General features: G+C 39.8%; 1 protein-coding gene across 4 annotated transcripts; it reads left to right on the forward strand.

Annotated features, from left to right (window-relative positions):
• Window positions 1-248: 248 nt before the first annotated feature.
• LOC113035559 (protein FAM13A-like) lies at window positions 249-19,334 on the forward strand. 4 transcript variants are annotated; one of them, XM_026191197.1, is made up of 22 exons: window positions 262-330; window positions 451-571; window positions 1,335-1,536; window positions 1,688-1,897; window positions 2,761-2,941; window positions 5,510-5,675; window positions 6,134-6,252; window positions 10,144-10,182; window positions 11,213-11,434; window positions 11,746-11,860; window positions 12,008-12,093; window positions 12,782-12,854; window positions 15,023-15,215; window positions 15,827-16,076; window positions 16,329-16,461; window positions 16,701-16,782; window positions 17,284-17,483; window positions 17,591-17,674; window positions 17,806-17,907; window positions 18,194-18,408; window positions 18,574-18,675; window positions 19,136-19,334. In XM_026191197.1, exons 2-22 carry the CDS (start codon window positions 542-544, stop codon window positions 19,260-19,262), a joined length of 2,931 nt encoding a protein of 976 aa, XP_026046982.1. In that variant the 5' UTR covers window positions 262-330; window positions 451-541; the 3' UTR covers window positions 19,263-19,334. The 4 variants fall into 4 exon arrangements, with proteins under 4 accessions (XP_026046981.1, XP_026046983.1, XP_026046984.1 ...); XM_026191196.1 differs by having other exon boundaries at window positions 249-571; XM_026191198.1 differs by having other exon boundaries at window positions 252-571; window positions 12,797-12,854.
• Window positions 19,335-19,891: the final 557 nt, after the last annotated feature.

The following is a 19,891-nucleotide window of genomic DNA, read 5'->3' on the forward strand; positions in this document are numbered from 1 at the left end:
ATTTTTGTCGAAATAACTTTAATCCCTAGTACAAAGTAAACATGTCCTTGGTCATGTTTTTCTGCATTTGCCTGGAACACTTAAGGTAAAAATAACATAATAAAACATCTTGATATATATTTTTCCACTTAAGCTCCTCTACAAATAAAATGATCTGGTGGAAATTTGGGATACAATTCCGACACCGAGCATCTAACCTACAGTAAAGTAAGCTACAGCATCCTGGTCCTGAAGGGCTCGACTTCTCCTTACCACACGTCACCATGGTTACACTTGTGTCACGTGACTAGCAACCTAAACAATATTTTCCAGGGGGGAGCTAACGTAACGGTGAGAAGAAGTACGCTAACTACTCAATTTTAACAACAGCATTCCCCATCCGTTGTACACCTCGCACACTGGGATGTGAGGGCCATGGCAGTAATTAGTCTTCGTACGTCGGGCTTTCAGATAGTTTCAGAGAGCGGATCATCATGTCGAGGAGGGAAAAACCTGTCTACATTTCAAAAAAGGAGAACTGCCCCGGTTCGCTGAGCTGAAAATGGGAGCCAGTGCTTCATTATCGCTCTGTGTAAGTTTCGCCTGAGGTCTTATTCCACTTTTCGGTATTCTCGACATGTTCGTTGTTAGTCCGAGAAACACTCGAAGTTCAATATATGTACCTCCACACAAAACTTCTTATAACCTGGAAACATTTAGTTAATGTTAACCGATATATCTAAGTTAACGTTTATTCCTGGAGGTCTCGTTATATCCAGGAAAAATGGCATTTTCTCCCGAGAGAGTGTGCAGTTTTAATGCTAAACAGCTAGCGTTTTCGCAACCTAGTCAAACAACTCACAGGTAATGAAGCAGAGATGGGGAAGTTTTCAGGATGTCCGCAGGACCTGGCTACTCTTAACCCTTTAAAGCCCAGCGTGTCGGATTTGATACATATGTTTTTGTGAGTTTTTGAGACTTCTACATCATTAGCGCGACTTTTTTTTAATCTTCAAAAAATGATATAAATTGCATGACACATTTTTAATGACTAAATTGCAAAAATATGGCTTATGTAGCAAATGTGATAAAATGTGATACAAATTAAAACTCATATATCTATATATATATAAATGCAGATTAAAATGTGATATATTTTTATATATTTTGTCTAAAGGGTCAACAAACACACCAATATCAAAAAATTAAAGATTCGGGTAGTTATTTCATGGTTCAGGTTTTAAAGGGTCAAAAGAGAAAAGAAAATACAGAGAGAAAACCCCCAACTGTGGTTATTGACTATAATAAAAAACTTTGACTGAGTCAGCTGCATTGTGCCTCCTCTTGTCATGCAGAGCGACGTGTCTTCAGTGAGAATTGTGAGGCCCAGCGCCAAGATCAGTCCAGAGCCCTTCATTCCCACCCTGGTTACGGAGCCTGAAGAGGCACCCAGGTGTGTGTTTGGTGTTGCTTTGGAAACACTGAGAGAGGAAGGGCAGATGGTCTGTGGAATACCCCTTGTGTTAAGAGACATGGTGGATTACTTGGATAGGAATGGTAATTGCTCTACCCCCCCCCCCCCCCCCCCCCCACACACACACACACACACACACCCTTTTCAGTCTCACCTTATTCCTCATTTCTTCCTTGCTTTTTCTTGCAACATCACCTGAATGTGCACTTAACTAACTCTCTTTCCTCATTGCAGGAATACAGCATAGAGGTCTGTTCCGTCTGTGTGGGTCAGTGGTGCGAACCAGGCAGCTGAGGCAGCGGTGGGACAGTGGTGAGAGGGTTGACCTGGACCATGAGGCAGATGTCCCTACTGTAGCATCTCTACTAAAACTCTTCCTTCGGGAGCTCCCTGTTCCTCTCATTCCTGAGCCTCAGCGCAAACAGCTGGTTCTGTTCATAACAGGTAATGCCAATTAGGTGGTATCACATTTTATTAACTCTAAGGTAAAATATGGTTGCATTGAAATTGGTAGTATTATTGTTAGTCCTGATGCATTTTAAAAGTGAGCAGTCAATATGTTAATGCGCATCTTGATCCCATTTTAACACATCAAGCTTTCTTTAAAAAGCTGGAAAGGAAATTTGGCGTGGCTGAGAAGCTACCTGCTGCTATCAAGCCTCACTGAAATATCCTTTTAAAATATTCTACAAAAAAAGTTTAAATTTCACACAAAATTGGAGTATGACATACAAGGAAAGCATGTTCTATAAGTTTTTTTTTCTTTAGATTTTGTACCGTGACCTACATTATACTGAAGCATGATAACAAATCCAAATATACAGCAGAGTAACTAGCGATGGAACTAATGTACCTGTACCAGATCAGTGGCCTGATCTTAAAAGTCAGCCTGGGAACATGTGAAAAAACATGAGCAGCTATGATGCTTTTAAATCCAGAGAAAACAGTGCAAAAACCTCACCATTAAGTACCAAAACATGTATATGCAAATGCACTTTGGAAACTTTATCTATAAACTGCTAGGTAAAACTATCTTAATCTATCTTATATTTATGTAGATTCATTCTGCTTTGTATCAGCACTTCAAGCTGTTGGTGGCTATTGTACTCTGAGTAAGAAATTAATTATTTACTCGGTAAAATGACACCCCTGTTAACAGTGCCTATGCCAAAGAACTAGAGACACAAGTGATGTTAAAAAACTATTCAGTATGAATTCTCATGCAAATTTATATATGTTTATAAGATATAAACTCTTTAAGTCTGAAATGTACATGTTATTGTATTTTGTGTTTTTCTTATTTTTAGGATACACAGATGAGGAGGAGATGAACCAAAGTCTGAGAGAAAAACTATCCCAAATCCCTGATGACAACTTCAATATTTTGTCTTACCTCATCTGCTTTCTATCCAGAGTGGCCACTCACAGCCAGTCAAACCACATGCCTGTGGAAAATCTGGCAACCATCTTTGGACCTTGTATGTTTCAGTAAGTTGCAGTTATTAATGCCACATTCAAATCCTCACCAAAGCTACAGCGTGACATAAACACTTAAGCAGAGAGTTTAGTGACTCAAAATTGTATGTTCTGCCATGCCTAAAAGTTTTGGTTTTAACATTTCGTTTTGAAGAGGTTTGTGGTTCTAGTTTCTCTTCATTTTCACAAAACACTGGCTTTTTGTCATGATGGCAACCTACAACATGTCAGCAGCAGTTCAGATGCCTCAGTGGCTTTATGTGTCTTTTGCATGGAGCTGGGTTGGTCCCTTTAAGGAAATGGGTGTGAACTGGGGTTAATAATGCAGAATATGTCACATAAAGATACAGACAGGGGTCATCAGGATTTTGCCGGTTGTTTCTCCCTTCCTGTTTACAGAAGTCAGCCATCACTGTAAACAAGCACAAACTCTAGGGAGCAAAAGTGTAAAGTTAGACTTTTCTTGCTTGAGTTTTCATCGCAATTATAATTGGTCAGCATCTTTTAAACAGTTCCTCCATCCTTTAAACTCTCAGTTTTGCCTTTTTTCTGCTGTAACAGTTAACGTCATGTCAGTGGAATGTGGTGTTAGTCATAAAGTTCTGGATTTGTGGGGAAAATATCTGGTGATTATAGGCTGAGTACAAAGAGTTGGTTAGGGTGTGTGGAGTTGGCAGCAGTGGTTTGGAAAAAAAATATGGAGGCGGGTTTGAAATGGTTGGTAGTCTTGGAGAGCTGCAAAATGTTCGGTGCTGTTTTGCTTCTGACCTGAGATCTGAGAGGAGTGGATTGAATGAAAAACATTAGGGGATGAAAGACTGCAAAAAGATGTTCAAAAGTGATTACTTTGTTAAAAAAAGTAGCTTCTGGTTTTTGATTGTTTCTTGGTTTTGACTGACATGCATTATTATGAGCGCCTGCCACTTTAACTTTTATATATGTCATTTAAACCTGTTCCTTTCCTTGGAGGTGTCAGTTATGTAATGTGTCTGACATACTTCTTCCATGCTGACCTATCAGCCATCGACTCAAGTCAAAGTTTATTTATATAGCACATTTAAAAGACTAGTGTACATCAAAGTGCTTCACAATAAAACCGCAGTGTGGGCAGAACAAAGAACAAATAGTACAATTATACTTAAAATTGCATTTGCCGAATGAAAGCCAAACTAATTTGTTTTAAAAGCTAAGTTAAACAAGTGTGTTTTTAAACGGGATTTGAACTATTGAATTGATTCCGAAGTATGGGTTTCGACTGGGAGATTATTCCAGAGCCTAGGGGCAGCGATGGCAAATGCACGGTCACCTCTGGTTTTTAAATGAGACCTTGGTTGCATTAGGAGCAGTTGGCTGGATCTTAGTGCTCTCTTTGGGTGTAGCTTGCCATCACCAGTGTGTGAATGTCTGTGTGAATGGGTGGATGACTGAATGTGTAAAGCGCTTTGGGGTCCTTAGGGACTAGTAAAGCGCTATACCAATACAGGCTATTTACCATTTGTACAGCTCAAGGAGATCAGTTAAGTAGCTAGGGGCCAGGTTATTTAGAATTTTAAAAGTGAGCAGAAGGATTTTGAAATCAATTCGATATTTGACGGGAAGCCAGTGTAGGTTAGCAAGGACAGGGGTGATGTGCTCATGCTTTCTAGTGCCGGTTAAGAGGCGTGCTGCCGCATTTTGGACTAATTGCAGGTACTGAAGGAGGGAGAGTTGGAGGCCCAGGTAAAGAGAGTTGCAATAGTCCAATCTACAAGTGATGAAGGCATGGATACGTTTTTTGAGTTCTTTATGTGGTAAATAGGGCTTAGCTTTGGAAATTTGGCGTAATTGATAAAAGCTGGTTTTTAGCACAGTAGATACTCTTTTTAATTTAAAAGAAATATCCATAAGCACTCCAAGGTTTCTGGCAGAATGAGAAAGTGTATATCCAGCGTTTGATGGTTCAATGGTCGAAGATTCAAAAGAGTTTGACGATCATAGGAAATTAGTGCAAAAACATCCGGGAAGCATACATAAAGTAAAACGGCAAGCAGTAGGCGGAGCTTGGGGAGACGAAGCAATGTATGTATTGCATTGTGATCTTGTTCCCATATAGGCCATGTGGACTTACGTCTATTATTACATAGCCAAATTTTCACACTCACTTCATACGGGATGAACTTTTTGCTGTTGTTTACACTGAAGAAAAACTGAAATGTAGCTGTCAACAATAACACTGAAATGCAATTGCAGCATAATGTAAACATGTCAAGACATTCTATTTTATTCTCAAGTGGGGTTTCCACACTGTACAGGATTATCTGAAATGTAATTTAAGCAGATGTTTCCAAAGCCAAAGTGAAATTTCATAGTTGTTTACCGATGTTGTTTTTGTCACTGGGCAATGTCAATGCTGGGTGCATAGAGCCCCCTTATGCACTCAATTTATCTCAGTTTACTGATGCTAATTTCCACCACTAGATGGGGCCCATTTCCAATATGTTTACAACATGTAATGGAAGACATTTACAATTCACAGTGCATCATACAGTATGTATGTATTGCGTTGTGATCTTGTTCCCTTTTCTCTTTTTTGTTTTCCAGTGTTGCAGAAGGACCCAGGATGCTGGAGGAGCAAAGTGTATGCAATGCCCTGTTGCTCCATCTCCTCAGGCATGCAAAGGCTCTCCTTCCAGCCCCAGCCGTGGGCTCCTCAATTGCCTCAACCTCACCTCCTCCTCCTGTCCTCTCTGCTCTTTCACACTTTGAGGTGAATCCAGTTTTTTTTTAAAACTAGATGTATGCATCTATTTTGAATTAATGTTACAGCTCTTTCCATCAAATATAGCAGTTTTACATGGTAGTGTTAGTTATTACCAGCCTTTTAGCTCATGATATTCAGTGTGTGTCACGTTATGAATAGTCTGTCTGTTTCTTCAGAAGACGTTCTTTAATTTTACAGATATTTTTAATACATTTTGTGGGCCATAGGCAGTAACATTATTCATCCGTTTTTATCATATATTATTTATTGTATGTTATGCATTAAACTGAAAGTAGGATTTATTGCCGCTCTATTACAGTAAAACCTTTGTTGTGACGTTTCAGCTGACTTGGAAGCAGTTAAAACTGCAGAATCTTGTGTAGTAAATGCAGAAGATTCCTTCAATGGTTTGTAGTCTGTCTCTAGTGGTGTGTTTGTGTGTTTACTGTTGATGTCCTTGCTAGGTCCGACCCAGCAGCTGTTACTCAGACCACAGCAGCGTCCCCAGGTTTGGGGTGGAGAATGCCGTGTCATCAACCAGTCCTGCTAACCAGACAGTACGGCTGCAGACTCACCTCAAAAGGTACTGTCCCCTAGCACTAATGTATTTGAAATTTTATAGATAGATAGATAGATAGATAGATAGATAGATAGATAGATAGATAGATAGATAGATAGATAGATAGATAGATAGATAGATAGATAGATAGATAGATAGATAGATAGATAGATAGATAGATTGATTGATTTCCCTTTAGGTCTTTTTAAGGCAAGAAACCTGTGAGCTTCAGAGCAGCACCTTCTTACAGTAACTTTGTCAACCAATATTTGTGTTCTGTTACTTGTCCAGCTTGACCCATTTGACCTTTCAGTCTAATGGACAGTAAAAATAGTACCAAATTTATTTTCTCCCAGAGAGACTCTACATATTTCTTTTTCAGTTGTGAATGTTTGTTGCTGCAAGCTTGTAAATGGAAGTTCTGTTTGAAGCACATTTTGTTCTTGCCATTTTAGGCATAAATGCTAGTAGCTGTTTACCCTGTGATGAAGCAACGATGTTATCAGATGACATCAGGCTCATGACGACTAAAGGAAAAATTCAATATTACATCAAGATCACAGCCATATATCAAAATGATCAGATTGTTCTTACATTACCAACTTGTGTCAATTTAAAAAGCAGGCATCAGTAGCTGGGCAGCTACAGTACGAGGCATGAAATATACATTTTTTGTACGTGTCATTTTCAGGTTGGATGTAGAGGAGTTGGTAGCAAAGACCTCAGTCCATTTCCACAACTCATGTTGATGCACAAAAGTCATGCCTGTCTAGCTGCCGATATGTTTTATTAAGATTTGTTTTATTTACCTTAAGACAGAATAAGCTGAACTTGTCTGAGATATTGGTCCATGCATTCATTTCAATCAGATTAGACTCTACTCTGTTTGCTAAATTATTCAAATTTCACTAGGGCACCTTTAGCTTGTTCAGAATGCAGAAGCCCCACTTTATTGACTCACAGTTCAACACAGAATTACCTTAAAAATCGTTCTGTTAGTTCATAAAGGTCTCAGTGGTTTAGCCCCACCACTAAATTGCTGATTTGCTGGGTGCCTATAACCCAGTTAGACCTCTCAAATCACCAGGTATAGATCTTTTAACTGTTTCCAGAATTAGATCTAAGGGTTCTGAGGGTTTTAGTTACTGTGGCCAAGGTCTTCAAAACAAGCTGCCTGTTGACCTGAGGTCGGTAACAAATATGCCTGCTTTCAAAATCAGACTCAAAACCTTTTTATTCTCACAGGTTACATCTAATAACTGTGTTGTTTTTATTGCCTTAAGACATTGTAGGGATATATAGTTTTGTTTATGTTTTTATCTTTTATGATAAGCACATGCAGTGAAATGTGCTACATAAATAAAATTGACACCGACATTGTATATATAATGTAGATTCAATGTGGAGTTCTTATCTAAGAATCAACCACCCTGTGTTTATTTGTTATCTCATAATTTTATATAATCATCTACTGATTCAGAGCTGCAAGATCTGTCACCAACAAGCTTCGAGAAGATTGTCAAAGCTTCCAAGACAGTTTTATGTGTTCTCGCTGCATCTGAGTGTTTGTTTAGCTCTAATAGGGCAAACAAATATCAATAATTTTTCATCAACAGCTTCCCACTCTCATCTGTTCTTCAGGCAGAAATGTTGAATCATTCCAACTGTCTTTCTAGTTTAAATATATTGAAATCAAAGGTACACAGCATTATCTTTTTATTAGTTTCATTTCTGTAGGTAAATAGGAGTCGGGTTAAATATCTACAATACGGTAACAAGAAGTGAAACTGTGTTTAGCTCATTTATTTGTTTCCTAACTTAAGAGTAGCAGCACATTGTCTCCTCCATTTCTCCTCGTTTCAGAAATGCCTAATTTTTGTTTTGCATGCATAAACAAGAAGGGATCATATTTATTTTTTGCATCTGCACATGCCAGACTGGTATCTGTCGCTGGGAGAGAGGCCTGGCATTTGCCTGCTGTGCTGTCTTGCCATGTCTTGACCTTGGTGCAGTCCCGCTCTAATTATATCTCCAAAGGGTTTCATTTCAAAACAGGTGTCCATTCTGACTTTTTCCAATTACATAAGATGATATTATAAATATACTGAATGATTCTAAGAAAAAGTATCATGTCTTTAAGTCAGCGCATTGCAGTCATATTTTTCAGTCTTTCATCCATTTTCTTCCGCTTATCCGAGGCCCAGTTGCAGGGGAAGCGGCCTAAGGAGAGAAGCCCAGAGCTCACTGTCCTTGGCCACCTCCAGCTTGTCTGGGGGAGCACAAAGGGGCTCTCTCCAGTGTGTCCTGGGTCTGCCCCTGGGCCTCCTTCCCGTGGGACATGCCGAGAACAACTCATCCAGTAGGCACCCAGGAGATGTCAGATGCCTGAACCTCCTCAACTGTCTCCCTTCGATGTGGAGGTGTAGTGGCTCTACTCCAAACCACTCCTGGATGGCCGAACTCCTCACCCTATCTCTAAGGGAGAGGCCAGCCACCTTTCTGAGAAAGCTAATTTCCACCACTTGTATCCACAATCTTGTTCTTTCGGTCACTACTCTAGCTCGTGACCATAGGTGAGGGTAGGGATGTAGACTGACTGGTAAATTGAGCACTTTGCTTTTACGCTTAGCTCTCTCTTCACCACGATGGACCAGTACAGAATTCGGATCACTTCAGCCGCAGCACCAATTCATCTCTCGATCTCTTGCTCCCCTCTCCCCTTTATTTGTGAACAAGGGCCCGAGATACTTAAACTCTTCCACTTGGGGTAGTAACTCATCTCTGACCTGGAGGGGACACTCCATCCTTTTCCAGCTAAAGAACATGGCCTAGTTGGAGCACATCCTCTGGTCCCCCTTCTTAAAGATGGGAACCATCTTAATGTATCGACATCCCTGTGTTTGAACATGGTGTGGATAAACTGTGGTTTGTACAGAAGTTCAATAACAGAATACCGCTTGGGTTTAGATCTGGTAGGCCGTTCCTCCCAATAATGACCCCTCCAGGTTTCAATGTCATTGCCCACATGACTATTTAAGTTTTCTGGTAAGGCGATGGAGTCCCTAGGTGGGGCACGCTCAAACGTCCCACCCAGGGACTCCAAGAAGGCCAGGTATTCTAAACTGTCATTCAGCACATAAGATAGCATCCCCCAAACAGACCATCTCAAAGGCTGCCAGAGGCCCGACCTGACGGCGCAGGGGAAAAACCCTCTCATCTACTGGGAAAAACTCCAAAGTACAGGCAGCAAACTGAGGGGAAAATAAAATTCCCACCTGAACAGGTCCTTGCAGGGCACCCATGACATAGATAAGGAACTCATAAAATTCTCATAAAACTCTCATTTTCAGGTTCAAGTTTCAAGTTTTTTTTTGTGTAATAGGATTTTTATTGGCCAATGAATTATCTTCCTTATTGAGTCATGTTTTTTTGTTTTTTTTTTGTTAAATATTTATTGTGTAATTGATGTGTTTAGGCATGATTTTAAGTACCCCCCATTTGCGACCTTGTATCTATTTTTGTTAGTTTGTGTTGCCTTTCGGCTCTTACCATCTCTGGCCTACTTCCACCCACTGCTGTGCCAGAACTGGCACTGCTGACCCTGAATATGACCAAGTGTTTCTGTCTGGGAGCTCAAATTTCTGTCTGTGCACAGCTGAATGCTGAGGTGTGTTTGTGTGTATGCATTCTTGTTTGTGTGTATGAGCCTGGGTACCCATGATGGGTCAGTTCTCTGGCTCTGGGTGCTACTTTTTTTATCATTTAGCACCCATCATCTGTGCTCTCTTTTCTTTATGTCTTTGACTTTCTCCATCCACCCAAAGCAGCAAACTGTTTACTGTCATAGGTAAACTGCATAATGTTGTAAGTTAATCGGCTTTGGCAGAATATGTTTTCTTGTCTCATCTGCTTCAGCATCAGGGACAACAACCATGGATCTACAGTCTTCTGCAAGTGAGTGAGTTCATGCAAGGTAGCTTTAGAGCCAGTGGACAGATGTATTTGCTTTGCAGCAGCGATCATTCATCCATAAAAAGGTTATGAGGCTGCTGGTATCACTCAAAGCAGAAGTCTAGTCACAGATAACCTGACGAATTTGTGTGTTTTAGGGTTTTGTTAACATTATTTGGTGATTTGGTGTTGTCTGCAGTTTTCTGATAGCTGTTGTTTCTGCTGTTCACTAGCTTCTGTTAATATAGTGGATGTTTAAAAAAGGGAAACTTGAAGCATAATTCATTTGGGTAAATCAGTTGTGCTTGTTTTTGCTGAGGGCAGCTCATCAGAGTTTTATGAGACATGTCGTGGCGTAACATTAGATCAGGCACTGCTGATTCAGACTCCCAGGATGTTTTCCTGCAGAGATGAGCAATTTTAACTCCTCTTAGCCCTGTGATCATGCACTTACAAGTTTGTTTTTTCGAGTTTACTCCTGTGAATGCAAAATGATATACTTTAGTTTATTTTTCCTTGATTTAACAATGCGTTTTATTTTGTACCCTACAGATTTTTTTTTATTTGTTCTTTGCTGTCTTTAAGTGTATTAAAGAGTCCCTGCATTTTAATGTGCTAGACTGAAAATTGGCACATTGTTAATATATCTTTTACTATTGCCTAGATAAGAAATTAACCATGAGAAAAATTATTAAAAGTTGCCTTCCTGTAAAAATGCCTGCTATCAATTTAGTTATTCCTTCTCTACGGGAACATTTGCATTGTGTTTTTTTAGCTAGACCATTTGTTCTTCTACAGTGGATTGTTCTGTTAGTACCATTTTAGATGAAAATGTTCACCAAGCCTTTGGTAAAAAATTCTGTATTTTAACTTCATCAAGGTTTCTAGCTCCAAAATATCTGCTCTTGTTGCTTCTTCATGAAATCATTACTTAAAATGTATTAACACTTTAAATAGGGTGCCTCATTAGAAAGTGTTTTCTGTCTCGCCTCATCTTCTTTTCGTGTGAACTCTTCTCTCTGTCTCTTCATAGTACTGACACACCGGTGCAGAGCTGTGAAAACAGCTTTGACGTCAGCACTGACATTCAGAAGCTGATTGCAGACCAGGAGGTTCTGGAGCAGAAGAGTGAAAGTGTGGAGGCAGGCGGTGTGCTCTCCTGCCCCACTGACCCAGGGCCAGGGCAACATCCACCGAACAGACCATCTCAAAGCACACAGGGGGAGCTGCCAGAGATGGAGTGTACCACCCTGGGGTGAGTATATCTGTCTACCCATTTTCTACCCAGAGATTATGGTGCTTATATAGCACTCTTCTACTCTAACTTTAACAGAGGATTCGAAGCGCTTTTTACAGGCCACATTCACCACATTTATTCATTCAGAGCCACAACAAAGTGCACTCTGATTAATGTATCAAGGGCAATTTGGAGTTCAGTATCTTGCCTGAGGACTATTTGACAAGGTCACATCAACATTATGCCTGGTCATATTATCACAAGAAGATAAAAAAAAATATATTTAGTTTCTCCCATCAGCCTTCTCAACCATTTCTCTTTATCAACAGAACCTTATCACAGGTGGAGGTGTCCTCCATAGCGAAGAAAGAAGACATGTATGAAGTAGACATGGTCAAAGATGGAAAGGTCCTTTCCTCATCTCTCAATGATGACTGTTCTGCGGTGTGTATTGTTTTTTTTTTTTTCACATTTTATCACAAGTTTGCTTTATTTCTCCTTTTTTATTGATTTCTACTGTTTAGTAACAGCATTATAAAAGCTCACTAGGTGTCTATAACGTTGCATGACTTGGACTAAACTGCATTTCAGGCTTCTGCAGACACAGGCCACCTGTCATCTATTTCAGAGAATGAAACACAGAGCAATGCCCAAACACTGAAGCAGCCCACAGAGAGGTGAGAGGAAGGTTTCTTCATGCACATAACAGAAGATGATTTTTTTTTCCAGCTGTGGTATTCATTTATTTATTTTTTTATTTGCTTTGTATGCCTTATAGCCCTGTTTGATTATGAGGCATGGCAGATGGCAAAAACATTTAAGTCAAAGTGAAACTGCAAATTTCAGACTCCTCCCAATCGAATTTTAACATTATTCTAAAAATCAGAGAGAAATAAGATTTACATTAGTAGTCTTTGTGTGATCGTTAATGTTACATGATTCTATAATAGTTTTTTCCCCTTTGTACTGCTCCTTGGTTCGTCTTAGCTCAGCTCATCTCCAAGCTCTGCAGTCAGTTTAGAAATGGGTTATGGGAACAGTGTCCTGCTCACAGTCATGGTTTTGATATGATTCCAGTCTAAATAACACTGACACGCCACAGGGGCTCACGTGGAACAGACCGTCTAGCTGGATGTGACTGACCTACTATAGTGGCAAGCTGAATTTTTGTTTACAGATAGGTCATTGCTGTTATGTCCCACTGATGTCAGACATGAATAACCCATGGCCCTAATGGCATTGCCAGCTAACCCTCTGGCCACAGAGCAGCAGATCTGTATTGATTATAACAGACAAAGCATTAAATTGGCGGCCATGTATTTATTTCATGTATTTATTTCAGTTGTATTTGCCTTTTGTTGACAGAATTTTCTTTTGCAGCGTCTCTTTCACCTGTTTCACCAAGGCAGAAGACAAAACCACAGTGTCTGAATGGAAGGTAAATATGGCTCTTTAAACATTATAGCTACCCTCTCCAAATAATTTCCACATTCTCCTTTAAACTCTTTTTTTTTTTTACACTAGTACGACTGTTCTGTGACAGCTAGGCCAGTCTGCACAAAAGTGAATATATTTATAATGCACGTTTAGAACATCCAGAGTGATTTACAAAGCTAGAAAAAGGGAAGCCCTGGGCTGAAGGCTAGCTTAATGTAGTGCACTAAAAAAACGAGAGAGAGACAGAGAAAGAAGGAACGAATGAGAGAAAGCCTTGAAGTTCAGGTGGATTGTCTAAGATTTTAGATCAAAATCAAACTGTAAAAGTGATCTCTCATACCAGATAAATATGAAGGGAAGCACCCAAAGTAGTTAACGTAGTCATCTGAGCAGTAGCTAAATACTGAATACCCTCACAATGCCCCTTTTTAGATTTGGAGGTCACACAGCTGGATGATGGTGATTACAGTTTTGCAATTGCTATCTGTTAAAATCTGTTAAAATTTTTGATTACAAAGTCATCTTAACTTTTTTCACAGAAACTATTCAAACTATTAATGAAATAAGTCTGTGTGGTGATCAAAAATAACTGGAGAGCTATTTTTTATGTCTCTATTATGTATCATTATAATTGAAAATTTTCCACATCGGTAAGTGTGTGGTTGCCCACATTGATATGTGTCAGTAAGTAGGCTTTGGGAAGGGGATATTAACATTGGTTAAGCTCTTTGTTCCTTCAGAGGGGAAAAGGAGGAGGAGGATGTAACGGTTCTCCTGACAGGCATCATGATTGCAGAGGGAGAAACACAAGAAATGACGCAAGTTCTCCTCCCTCATGGTCTTTATAGATACATAAGTCAACACTACTTATGTCACCAGGATGAGTGATGCTGCAATCGATTGTGCTTGTGTGTATGTATGTGGAAGAGGATGGATTGATGTATATATATATATATATATATATATATATATATACATATATATACATATATATATATATATACATACATACATACATAGGAGCAAGGTTTCGTGACTGTGGGTTCTCTGGTTTAGTAATGATAGCCTCACTTCTGCCCCTCCCTTACATCCTTCCACCTCCTCTGTGACGCACAAAGCCTTGTATTTAATTTTTTCAAATTTTGTTTTATGAATGAACAACCAAGGAGGTGTAGAAATAAGAAGCCAATCCTGTATCTGCTGCTGTTAATGATATTGATGATGGGGGTGGTGCAGTTACAAATCTATTATTTTTTTTCACTCTGCATATCAGCATCAGAATTCACTGCGTATGCACCCACTTGCACACACTCACCGAGGCAAACGGCTTCGTGACTCCCCGCAGCTCCATTAAACAGACTCCTTGCTTCGGCTTGACGTTGCTGTGGAAACACCTCGTCATATATTGAACCGCTCTCTTTTCTTGCACACACGCCCCCACATCGCACGCAATGACTGAAGAGGTATTCCTGCCACCCCTATTCTTCCGTGCATGATGAATAATCCATGTGGAGGCAGATCAGCAGCAGAAGTGTTGGGAATGCCGGTTTGAAGGAAAACCATGTGGATTTAGGGATGTGATATCTTTTCTGGGGGCTTGCCATATTATCATACACTGCCCACAAACAGGCGGATCAGGTGATCTGGGAATCACGGTGACACAGTTAATGGAATTACTGTGTATTGCTCATCAGAGATCCCACGCTGTATGCTGGTGCATATTAGGAATCTGACTGACAAAGGGATTCGTATCTTGCGGGTTGACTGCTGACAAGCTTGTAGTTGCTCACAGAGCTGAGGGGGGTGACCGCAGTGGGAATTCGATATTTTTTCTTCTCTTAAATGTGTTTCTTGTAGCGATTATTTGCAGTAACCTTTCATAACTACAAGGAAATCTAAAGACTTGTGTTCTGTTCCTCGTACGTCAAACAAGCAGCCTGCTTATAAAGCTGTATTCTGCGTTTTGACTCATACCTTTTTCAGGAAGACGACAAAACCACTCTTCTCACCTCATCTTGCAAATCTTTACCGAGCCACACTCTGGACCAGAAGAGAGTGAAGAGATTTTGAAAGGACTGCTCAAGATTCCTGAGCATGATGTGAAACGCTTCTTTTTCTCTATCCTGTCCTACCTGCATCCTTGAAGCTATGTTTTGCTTCTGCTTCCAGAGCCCCTCTCTAAAGCTGCAAGCCCTGGAGGCTGACTTGGGACCTCCCTTAGCATCAGGAGACCCTGAACCTCAGGATAACTTACCTGCTCAGCAACAGCCTCTGTCTAATGAATCGCAAAGGCTGAATTTGACCCACAGCCTGCCATTAGCGCCTTCTCAGGAACAGCAGACAGTCGACTCATCACCGCCTGGTAAGACAAGAACAATGACGATGCTGTTACAATGAAATAGTAATAATGATTTTTTAGCTTCCAGTATAAACACTGCACTGGCACTGAAGAGCAAAGCTGACATGATTTGTAAACATTAAAAAAACTTTAAAGTTTCAGCTTTGTGAGATAATGGGTTTTATTTTATATGTACTAAACTTGCAGCTCTACCTATGGTATATAATTCAGTCTCAGTTTTCTTTCATTTATTTTGCTCATTAAAGCTGTTGTAATGTTGCTGTCAATAATTGTTGGCCACAAAGTATGAGCTTGATTATTTAGAGCTGGGTGTATCTTTCCTTGGTAAGTTAGGTAACTAAGGTAATATTGTTGCATCACTCTACAGCTGCTGGTGTCCGTGGTTTTTTATTTCTGTTATTTTCATCCTTTTGTTTGGGCTAAACATTGTTAAAAACATGTATTTATTTTCTTTTCGCATAAAGATTATAACAGCTACACGAATAATCTTGTTTTACTGATTTGTCACAAACAGATAAATTAAGATTTTGCAAATTATGATAGGATTTTAGCCTAGCTTTAATTTTAATAAACATAAAATTATCATTTTACTTCACTCTTGCTCTCTCCTACAGCACACACCCCGTCCCCGCAGCTGTCAGATTCCAGTCCTGTCCATTCCACTTCTGCTTATTTAGAGGAACTTTCTGGAGAGGATACACTACCGAGCCCATCAGGCCCTCACGCCAGCCCACTCCTTTCCCGTTTTACGATGACTGACTGTCCAGTTCCCTCGCCACGTTGCCCCAACCTCAGCCACAGCCAACGCTACAATCTAGACCCCGACACAGCTCCATCTCCACCCTGCTCACAGCACATACGCATGTAAGACGACTTCTTTGCCGCTGACATTTGTAGCTCATAAATGGAATCCTCTCATGTTATGCTCTTGCTGTAGGTTAAAAATGAAAAGCAATTTGGAAATGTTTTTTGTTATTCATAATTAATGCTAATACCTTACAAAATCATACTGGCTGTTATATTTTGTGATATTTAACTACACCCTTTGAGTCCTTATTGCGTGGACCAATGTGCAGATGTAGAGTTAAATTGGGCATATGTTCTTCTTGTCTCAAGGGCTCGCTGCAGTGTCCTTACAGAGCGAGACGAGGGCACCGTGTCCATCTCAGCTCTCAACAGGCACATCCACACGCTGAGGAAGAGGATCAGGCATTTTGAGGAGTGTTTTGAACAGGAGAAGCATTATAAGGTTTGGCAGTGAATCAGACTTGCTTCATCAGGGTGCTGTAAAGATATTTAAGTTCTAAACTGTTGCTGCTAAGGATGAATTACTCCCTCTGCTGGAACATTGGTAGCATAATGGTTTGTTAGACAATGAGGAACAAGCTGGTGATAATGATTACTTTGAAAAAACACTTACTTGGTATCCAGTGCAACAGACTGGCCACTGTTATGTGAGATATCGTTTTCTGTTGTTTTTTTTTCCAGCCAGCACACAATGACAAGACAGCACATCCAGAGGTGGCCAGACTGATGAAGGAGCTCATCAGGTGTCGCAAGCAGCTTAAAGGTCAGTTATATAACCAAAAACATTCGCAAGTAAATTATTTTAAAAACTGCAGCGGGGAAAGAAGTTTCGTAAGTGGTTCGATTATCGGAGCTACATTGAAGCCTGAGCTGAAAATATGTACCTGTAAGCTAAACAACTAATTTTGAAACGTTGACTTAAATGTTGCATATACCATGAATGTAAATGTCAGTAATGTAGGAGATAACCCATATGTAATAATTAATTAACTGAAATGAAAAGAGAGATGTTTATAGAAATTAGTAGGCTGAAATGTCATTTTAAAATGAAATGGTAGCAGAGAAATTATTATCTTTAACCTCCTAAGACCCGAACTCTTCCATTGCCTGCATTTTTTATTTCTCTTTGATATTTGGGCATATTGGGAGCTGATGAATGTAAAAACAAAGAATCACCAGATTTTTTTTAACTTAATTTTTGTTTCTAAGAAAAATGAGAACCACATATGAGGATATTTGTTTAAATTCCTGCTCTTTCCTGTAGAGCTGAAGCTAAGGCAGTCAAAAGAAGCTGAAACATGCAGGGGCAATACAGACAAACAGGAGGCAGTACCGACAGGAACTGAGCTCCAGCAGCTGAACAACAACAGCAACGCCAAGCCAAACGTAGAGGAAACGGTGAACATTATAACAAACAGGCTGAAGGAAAGACGGCAAGAGCTGGGCCTGCCCGACAGCATTAAGGTTGATTTTGCAGAATTGTTTGTACCATTAACACAAATATAGCAATACAAGTTTGGACGTTAGATGTTCTAAGAGTTTATTAGTTTTCACTACTCCCGTATGTACAGGAGATGTCCCCTTTCCAGATGAGTATGGAGAAGACCAGCATGCAGAAGTGTTTGTTGTACTTCGAGAGTCTTCACGGACGGCCGGTAAGACAAGCTTGGATGAATGCTCTTTGTTTTGATTCTTTTGAGAAGTAGTTTTATTTATTTTTATAAATATCTTTCTAGTCTGGTGAAAATCTATCTTAACGTTTTTCTTTCTTCATCTCTGTTGTCAGAGCACCAAGCAGGAGCGAACTTTGATGAAACCTTTCTACGATCGCTACCGTCTTCTCAAACAGCTGATTTCTTCCTCAGCCACAGTAAACATTACAACCATTGTGAGTCAACATTCAGTTGATTTTTTGTTTGTTGAAAGAGAGATAATACCAATGATGCTGAATTTTTAAGAAGGTTAAACTCAGACTACATCTTGCTGAATAGAACAGCTGCACAATAATATTATGAAACTTCTCTTTATAATATTAAGAGATATAAACAATAATAATGATTTATAGAAAGTCAGCTGGTTTTATCTATCCATCTCTTAACTTTCAGAACTGGACCATTGAAAATCGTTGGATTTACCTCTCTCTTTACCTTTCTCTTTCTTCTTTATCTGCACAGGAGGAAGAGGAGGGCTCTGATGAAGAGCATCCCAAACAGAGAAGCCCCAGGCAGCAGCCGCTGTGGTTAAAACCCTCCATGTGCGTGTCTTTAGAGGAGTTGCAGTGTCCGCCCTCCCTAGAAATGTCTGAATCGCCTCTGGTATCGCCGCTGGAAGAAGTGAAGGTTCTCCACCCGCAGATTATCACTATGGCAACACTACATGAATCTTCCAGGTAAAAAAAAAAAAAAACCCGATTTGCTCAGTCATGTTTTAAAGAAAGATAAAGATGGTTCGCATTTGTTTTTCTTTGATCAGCTTGTCTTTAGTTGTGGTTTATTTATTTAAACACAATCCAGATGATATAAAAAGTTGATGAATTGGTTCTTTCTTAATGCAGACCAGAATTACTCGATCACCTCAGGCTGACTCGATCAGAAAAGCGGAGGGTTCACCAAGCGCTTCGAGAGTTTGAGGACCAATTCTATGCACAGACTGGCAGGTAACACACCATGAAGCACATACGTACGTAACACATCAAGAGTACTTGGCTTTTGAATTTTATTTTGTCTTTTACTAAACTTGGAACATTTGGTTTTCAACAATGCCTTGTGAAAAAAAAAAAAAAGAAAGAAAGAAAAACATCCACAAAAGAAATTCCATTGTTATGGTACGACAGTGTAATGCACACTCATGTAACATTAATCCAGCACACAGAGCTCAGGAAAGACAGATGTTTGCTCTGAATTGTACACAGTACTGTACATGTTAGTCCTCCAAAGTTAATGCAGTAAGTCTTTTTTTTTTTTCTTCTAATTACAATACACACTGTACAAAGCTATCTGAGTAAGGCAACATAGGGACCATCAACCAGTTATGGAAGCTGCTGCAAGTTGTTTGGAAACTACAAACTAAAGTTTGCTTTTCATTTGCATCTTCCATCCTCCGTATATCATTAACAGGGCATGTCAGAAGGAGGACCGTGGACCAATGGCGGAGGAGTACTGCCAGTATAAGAACCTTAAAGCGAAGCTCCGTCTACTGGAAGCCCTGCTTAGTAAACAACAGGACTCAACCAAGACAAGTTGAGTTACTCACAGTGGGACCTTTTTCTCTAACTTAACAGGACTCGATCATTTCTGAAATAAATCAGGTCGTGAAGCCGGTGGTTCTGGTCTTGTTTCATGCCATGCTCATTATGTAGATGCACTTTACATGAAGGAAAAAGTGATGGAAATTGGTGACAATCTAAAATGCGGGGTCACTGCAGTCCCAAGAAGACATCCCTTATTATTCATGACCCATCTTATTATAAACCTGATGTAGCAAGCTTATGTTATGTAGCACAAATCTATGTCAAGAATGAAGCGCTGTAATAACTTGATGTTAGTTACACTGGAGTCATTTTAAGATTATGTATTATATGGCACTTTTTGTTATTCACTTTTTCCCCCCTTGCCAAAACACTATTTGACACCTGTGTCCAGGGTTAATGTGGAAAATGCATTTAAAAGTGCTGTGTTGGCAGAGACGCGTAAGCTTAAATGCAGTCAATGAGACAATCCTGCAGTGTTTGTGCATGTCCGTTTTTAGTCCTACATTGTGCTATGATATGTATTAAGAATTACATAGTTGAGCTATATTGTAACTTTTGAATTTGCGTGTTCACCTTGGAAAAATGTGAATTTTGGTGAACATCATAGTGCAAGTTATACAGT

Source organism: Astatotilapia calliptera, chromosome 13 (assembly GCF_900246225.1).
Source record: "Astatotilapia calliptera chromosome 13, fAstCal1.2, whole genome shotgun sequence".
Taxonomy (NCBI): Eukaryota; Metazoa; Chordata; class Actinopteri; order Cichliformes; family Cichlidae; genus Astatotilapia; species Astatotilapia calliptera.